Here is an 8,035-nt window from a genome sequence, read left to right on the forward strand (position 1 = left end):
TATATATATATATATCTAGGGAGTTCAAATGTTTGGTATATATCTTTAGCAAAGTAACCATTTTAGAAGAAATATAATTAAAAACCCCCTATTGAATCTTTCGTTATTTAGTATCCTCCATATCTTACATTCTTGTTTCTCTTTTATTTCAGAATATCAGATGAGATTGGCATTAAAGAATTTCTCTTACATCAAATAACATCATCAATATTGAGCGCCTATTAAAGACTAAAAGAAGTTCTATTGAACAGGTGTAAACCTATTTATATAGATCTATGTTATGCATCACTGTAGAATATTTGCCCAAGACTGAAATTAATGGCAGAATTTCCCTTTTCATTTTTTTGGAGTGTGTACAAGATGCATGCCCATCGCTAAGGGGGTGCACTTGATGGCACTGCCTTCTCACTATTCAATTATGCACTCTCAGATTTAGAAAATACAGTTTGCTAAAATTTTTTAAATAGTGCACTTCCAGAATATTTTGAAGCACCCCCAGGTACCGAGGTCTGGTGACAAGCCTGATGAAATAGTTCTGCATGGTGTTTGAATTTGGGTTACGAAAGAGTGTGCTAAGATTGCAAAAAATAAAAGGAAAATATATGTATTGTGGCCAAAAGCAAAATACTGGAAAATGAATTGCGAGAACAAGGTTGAATGCTCAGTGCAGTGTAAAAATATTGACATTCCTGATGATGTTGAGAAAGAGGAAGGAAAATCATTGTTATACCCTTGTGATATCTGTGGTAAATCATTCTCTCAAAAAATAAACTTAACTACGCACAGACGTATTCATACAGGAGAGAAACTACACCACTGTGACATCTGTGGTAAATCATTCTCTCAGAATATTCACTTAACTAGGCATAAATATGTTCACACTGGAGAGAAACCATATTATTGTGATATCTGTGGTAAATCGTTTTCTCAGAATGTTCACTTAACCAGTCATAAGCGTATTCATACAGGAGAGAAACCGTATCACTGTGAAATCTGTGATAAATCATTTTCTCAAATAAGTTGCTTAACTAGACACAAACTCATTCATACGGGGGAAAAACCATTTCATTGTGATGTCTGCAGTAAATCATTCTCTCAAATAAATTATTTAACTCGACATAAGCACATTCACACAGGAGAGAAGCCATATCACTGTGATATCTGTGGAAAGTCCTTCTCTCAAATAAATCACTTGAATACACATCAACGCATTCACACAGGTGAGAAACCATATTACTGCGATATCTGTGGTAAATCATTCTCTCAAAAAGATAGCATAAATATCCACAAGCGAATTCATACAGGAGAGAAACCCTATCACTGTGATATCTGTGGCAAATCATTTGCGCAAAGTAGTGATTTAACCAAGCACAAGCGTATTCATACTGGAGAAAAGCCATACCATTGCGATATCTGTGGTAAACCATTCTCTCAGAAAGATAACCTGAGTACTCACAAACTTATTCATACAGGAGAGAAACCATATCATTGTGATATCTGTGGTAAATCGTTCTCCAAGAAGGTTGTCTTAGTTACTCACGAACGTATTCATACAGGAGAGAAACCATACCACTGTGATCTTTGTGGTAAATCGTTTTCTCAAAAAAGCAACTTATCTAGACATGTGGATATTCACACCAAACAGTAATTGTGAAGGCACATGGCTTAGTGGATAAGGGTATTCAGCTCATGATTGGAAGGTCACGAGTTCAATTCCTGGCAGCATGTTGTGTCCTTCAGCAAGACACTTATTTCACGTTTCTCCAATCCACTCAGCTGGCAAAAATGAGTAGTACCTGTATTTCAAAGGGCCAGCCTTGTCACACTCTATGTCACACTGAATCTGATTTTGGCTCCAGCATGGCCGCAGTCAAATGACTGAAACAAGTAAAAGAGAGAGTAAAGAGTATAACTGTGGAGTACTCAGCCATCTGCATGTTAATTTCATGAGCAGGCTATTCCATTGATTAGATCAACAGCAACCCTTTTCATCATAACCAGTTGAATACCAGTTGTAAGGTGGGGTTGTATTAAGTACACTGCAACATATTTACTACTTAATTATTTGTTGAATAAATTTGTTTTCTTTATTCTCATTGGTTCGACTTGTAATTTCATGAATATTGATACCTTTATCATCATCATCGTTTAACGTCCGCTTTCCATGCTAGCATGGGTTGGACGCTTTGACTGAGGACTGGCGAACCAGATGGCTACACCAGGCTCCAATCTGATTTGGCAGAGTTTCTACAGCTAGATGCCCTTCCTAATGCCAACCACTCAGAGAGTGTAGTAGGTGCTTTTACGTGCCACCAGCACGAAGGCCAGTCAGGCAGTACTGGCAACGGCCATGCTCAAAATGGTGTATTTTATGTGCCACCAGCACAAGAGCCATTCCGGGGGCACTGGCAACGATCTCGCTCGAAAGTCCTTACACATGCTGCGGGCACAAGTGCCAGAAAGAGGACGCTGGGCACAGGTGCCATCCCGATTTCGAAGGCCGATCTCAAAATGCTAAGCCTTACAAAGGAGATGACAGGGAACCAAGATATGTGGTGTATTGCTGTATTTGCGAAGATCTCACCATAACAGAATTGTGATCCTAAAACCAAGGTACCATGTAAAAAGTACCCAGTACACTCTGGAGTGGTTAACATTAGTTAGGAAGGGCATCCAGCTGCAGAAACCAACCAAAACAGACCATGGAACCTGGTGCAGCTCTAAGCTTTTACATGTTCCTGTCAAGCCATCTAACCCATACCAGCATAAAAACAGACGTTAAAGAATGATGATGATGTACAAAATAAACAAAACATTATGATGTGACAAGGCTGACCCTTTGAATTACAGGCACAACAGAAACAGGAAGAAAGAGTGAGAGAAAATTGTGGCGAAAGAGTACAGCAGGATTCGCCACCATCCCCAGCTGGAGCCTCGTGGAGCATTAGGTGTTTCCGCTCAATAAACACTCACAACGCCCGGTCTGGGAATCGAAACCGCGATCCTATGACCGCGAGTCGGCTGCCCTAACCACTGGGCCAAATGGTTGAAACAAGTAAAAGAATATATATTCATTCCGTTTTCCTGTAATTATCCTTTTAACTTGATAAACCGTATTCTCTTGTTTTATAATTAATAAAATAACTCTTTTAACGTGAGGTAAATAAAACTTAAATTTAGAGTTACTCCCCCTTGACAATCGCCAAACTTTTCCACAAATCTTCCTTCTTATTGTCTGATCCACGTGTATATTACCGGGTCCCATCTACTTCACAACGATATTTAGCTGAGCTGTAATTAAATATACGTGACTGCTAACTAACTGTATAAAGAAATTAGCCACAACATTCTTTATGTTGATCTCAAACTGTATGTCAACATTTATGACGAAATCTAGAGAGCTGCCAAAGTCTACCTTGGCTTAAATTCTGGTTTCTTGAACATATCGCGACACATCTTCTTTGTTTGATCTACATTCATGTGTTTGTAAGTAATATCTACATAAATATCTGTATTGTATACGTGTTATTTTGTGTACATCTCTTTGTTTTGATCCGTTCAGTGAGACAAATGCAAAGCAACGAAAGAAAACTGAGTAGAAATTTAAGAAAATAAGGGTGTTGTCTTTATTTATCTATGCTACGAGTTCATGTGTATATTATAATGAATTGAAAAACTTAGATTAACTGAGATTATCTATTGTTGTCTTAATACGTTTTTTTTTTGTTTCGTTTTCCGTTTATTGCTCCTTTCCAATTTTTTTTTATTCTTTCCGTTTTATCGGTTTGAGATTTGGGCACAATGCCAGTAATTTCGGGGGAGGGAGGAATTAAGTCGATTACATGGAACCTAGTGCTTAACTGGTAGTGGAGGCGCAATGGCCCAGTGGTTAGGGCAGTGGACTCGCGGTCATAGGATCGCGGTTTCGATTCCTAGACCGGGCGTTGTGAGTGTTTATTGAGCGAAAACACCTGAAGCTCCACGAGGATCCGGCAGGGGATGGAGGCGAACCCTGCTGTACTCTTCCACCACAACTTTCTCTCTTACTTCCTGTTTCTGTTGTGCCTGTAATTCAAAGGGTCAGCCTTGTCACATTGTGTCGCGCTGAATCTCCCCGAGAACTACGTTAAGGGTACACGTGTCTGTGGAGTGCTCAGCCACTTGCACGTTAATTTCACGAACAGGCTGTTCCGTTGATCGGATCAACTGGGACCCTCGACGTCGTAAGCGATGGAGTGCCAACAACAGTGCTGAACGGGTACTTATTTTTGGCATTCCTTCGTTACTAGCAGCAACCTTGTCAAAATCTCATATAATCTTGTTTGTTAATTTCCGTAAAAATGTTTTTATTTCTTCTCAAGAAAGATGTATATACGTGTCTATGAAATGGACGTGAGTGTGTATGTGCGTGGGTGAGAGAGAGAAAGTGAAGGTATGTGTTATGTATGAACTTTTTTGCATGGATGTGTAAGTGGCACTCTTTCTCACATACAATGTATGTGAGAGAGAGAGAGAAAGCGAGTGAGTGCTTGTCTTCTGCTATAGCCTTGGTCCAACCAAAGCCTTGTGAGTAGATTGGTAGATGGAAACCGAAAGAAGCCCATCGTGTATATATATACATGTGTATGTGTGTGTGTGTCTTTGTACCCCACCAGCACTTGACAGCTAGTGTTGGTGTGTTTACATCCTCATGACATAGCAGTCCAGCAAAAGAGACCCAATAGAATTAAGTACCAAGCTTAGAAAAATGTACCAAGGTTGATTCATTCACCTATGCAAGTGTGGAAAAATGTACATTAAAACAGTGATGATGATGATGGGAAGTGTATTGTATTTTTGACTGTTGAATCTCTACATTCTAAATATCTTCTGTATCTTATACCATTTTTCTATTATTCCAGAATATCAGAAGACATTTGGGATAAAAGGAATTTTGTATCAGAAGCATCGTCTGTGTTTATCATTTTAAAAGACTGGAAAAAATTTGTACATAACAGTTTTAACCCTGTATATAATTCTGTGTTGTATTATGATGAAATATTTCCTCAGAGAGAACTTGTTAGCTTTGATTTCTTCAATTCATTGTCTGCAATGTGCACCACCTTATTTTTGCATTCTATATAAACATGGAAAAATTTTACAAAGGAATTTGCTGCACCTTCAGTTATCGACAAAAATCATAGTCAATGGAAATATAACAGAAAAAATATTTGTCAGGAATAAACTATAACTTCTCAATTATTCCAGATAATCAGAAGATTTTGGTGTTAAAGGAATTTTACTTCAAAAGTGTCATCTATGTTTGTCATATTTTAAAGACTGGAAAAATCTTGTACAAAACAGTTTTAACCCTGTATATAATTCTGTGTTGTATTATGATGAAATATTTCCTCTGAGAGAGCTTGTTAGCTTTTTTTTCACTTTAATTCATTGTCTGCAAAATGTACAACCTGATTTTGCATTCTGTATAAACTTGGAAAAAATTTTACAAAGAAATTCGCTGCACCTTCTGTTATCAACAGTTAATGGAAATATAACAGGAAAAATATCTGTTAGAAATATACTAAAACAACTAAAAAAGGAAGAAAAATATTCATCTGTTGCCGTTGCCAGTACCGCCTGACTGGCCTTCGTGCGGGTGACACGTAAAAGCACCCACTACACTCTCTGAGTGGTTGGCGATAGGAAGGGCATCCAGCTGTAGAAACTCTGCCAAATCAGATTGGAGCCTGGTGTTGCCATCCGGTTTCACCAGTCCTCAGTCAAATCGTCCAACCCATGCTAGCATGGAAACTGGACGTTAAACGATGATGATGCAGTGAGAAGAAAGAAAAAATTATGGAAAAATAAATTATGTATGAATTAAGTTGATTTCTTCCCTCTTGAAGAGATGCCAAAAGTTAAAGGAAAAACTTCATACCATTGTGGTATCTGCAAAAAATCATTTTCTCATAAAGGTAGCTTAACCACACACAAATGTATTCACACAGAAGAGAAGCAATATCACTGCGATTTCTGTGCTCAATCCTTTTCCAGTAGTAGCACTTTAACTTGTCACAGGCGCACTCATACAGGAGAGAGGCCATATCGTTGTGACATCTGTGGTAAATCATTCTCTCGAAATTATCTTTTAACTACACACAAACGTATTCATACAGGAGAGAGACCATATCACTGTGATATCTGTGGTAAATCCTTCTCTCAGAATAATCACTTGATTTCGCACAAACGCAGCCATACTGGAGAGAAACCATTTCACTGTGATATCTGTGATAAATCATTCTCTCGAAATCATCACTTGACTGCACACAAACAGCTTCATACAGGTGAGAGACCATACCACTGCAATACCTGTGGTAAATCGTTCTCTCGAAGTCACAACCTAACCACACACAAACGCTGTCATACAGGTGAGAAACCATATCATTGTGATGTCTGCGGGAAGTCCTTCTCTGAAAGCAGCGTCTTGAATATACACAAACGTATTCATACAAAAGAGAAACCGTATCATTGCGATATCTGTGGTAAATCATTCGCTCGACATCATGTCGCAGCCGTACACAAACGTATCCATACAGGCGAGAAACCATATCCATGTAGTATCTGTGGTAAATCCTTTTCGTGTTTGAGCAGTTTAATCACTCATAAACATATTCACACAGGAGAAAAGCCATATCAGTGTGATATTTGTGGTAAATCGTTCTCTCAGACCTGTTCCTTAACTATCCACAAACGTATTCACACGGGGGAGAAACCGTATCAGTGTGATATCTGTGGTAAATCATTCTCTTGTGCAGCCACTTTAAATACTCACAAACGCATTCATACAGGTGAGAAGCCATATCACTGTGATATATGTGGCAAGTCGTTCTCTCACGGAAACAGTTTAACTTATCACAAACATATTCATACTGGAGTGACGCCGTACCTCTGTAATATCTGTGGAAAATCCTTCTCTAGCACATGCAATTTAAATACTCACAAACGCATTCATACGGGAGAGAAACCATATCAATGTGATATATGTGATAAATCATTCACTCAAAGTAGTAATTTAATTCAACACAAATGTACTCATACCGAGATATAACGACAGCACTGACGACACAGGAATCATTATTATTCTCAGCGATTTTCTATGCAAACATTCATCACCCTTAAAACCCAGACATCCAGACACAACTGTCTCGCGTCTTGGCCATGTGGGGCTGATTACCTTGTATGTGTGAATGAGTAAGAGACAATATTCTCCCTGAACAAAACCCCAGTCTGTCACAGAGTTACTCACTTGCAGCTGAGTGGACTGGACTGGATCATTGTGAAATGAAGTGTTCCATTAAAGTGCACAATGCACCAGCCAGTCCAGGAATTGAAACCAAGATTTTGCAATCATGAGTCCAACACCCTAGGTACGAGGCCACATACCTTCTGTGCAATCAATGCTTTACAGCTGGAAGCCCTTCCCATCACCAATGTCTCTCATTGCCTCTTACAATATGCATGGAAATATTAGTCCAAGGAACATAGGTGCAGTTTCTTTGATGTGTGTGTATACATATATATATATGTGGATATCCCTAATTGCATAATATTTTCATTTTGTGCTGTTAAATGTTTTAATTCTTTCTGTTTTCCTCGCATACTGTTTTTCTCTGTTACATTGGTGCGCTACGGTGGATTAATTTAAGACTTAGCTCTTATTTCAAGCAAGTAGATGCTGATTAAGCATCATTACGCTTCGTGCCAATCTATAATTCATAGCTGTTTAAAGCTATTATAACTGCGTTCCACCCATGCCACTACTGGTGATATCATCAAATTTAGAATTTATCCACAGATGATAGACATCTAACTTCAAATCTCAGTGTTTGAATGTTTCATATACATATATATATATATATATATATATATATATACACACACATACATTTTCTTCCTGATTGAGACATTAGTGCGTCACAAACAAACTGGAGCAACATGGGATTGAGTGTTTTGCTCAAGAACACAACACATTGCCCTGGCCAGGAATCAAAAC

The 8,035-nt window shown here is 38.4% G+C and overlaps 1 protein-coding gene across 1 annotated transcript in view; it reads left to right on the forward strand.

Annotated features, from left to right (window-relative positions):
- Positions 1-8,029, forward strand: part of LOC106873439 (zinc finger protein 107) — a 10,998-nt gene extending 2,969 nt beyond the window's left edge. Inside the window, exons 2-3 of the mRNA XM_052977917.1 lie at positions 153-1,622; positions 6,309-8,029. Of these exons, the coding sequence (XP_052833877.1) occupies positions 635-1,622; positions 6,309-7,090 (1,770 nt within the window). The 5' untranslated portion in view covers positions 153-634 and the 3' untranslated portion in view covers positions 7,091-8,029. The remainder of the gene's footprint in view (positions 1-152; positions 1,623-6,308) is intronic.
- Positions 8,030-8,035: the final 6 nt, after the last annotated feature.

The sequence above is a fragment of the Octopus bimaculoides genome, chromosome 29, assembly GCF_001194135.2.
Source record: "Octopus bimaculoides isolate UCB-OBI-ISO-001 chromosome 29, ASM119413v2, whole genome shotgun sequence".
Taxonomy (NCBI): Eukaryota; Metazoa; Mollusca; class Cephalopoda; order Octopoda; family Octopodidae; genus Octopus; species Octopus bimaculoides.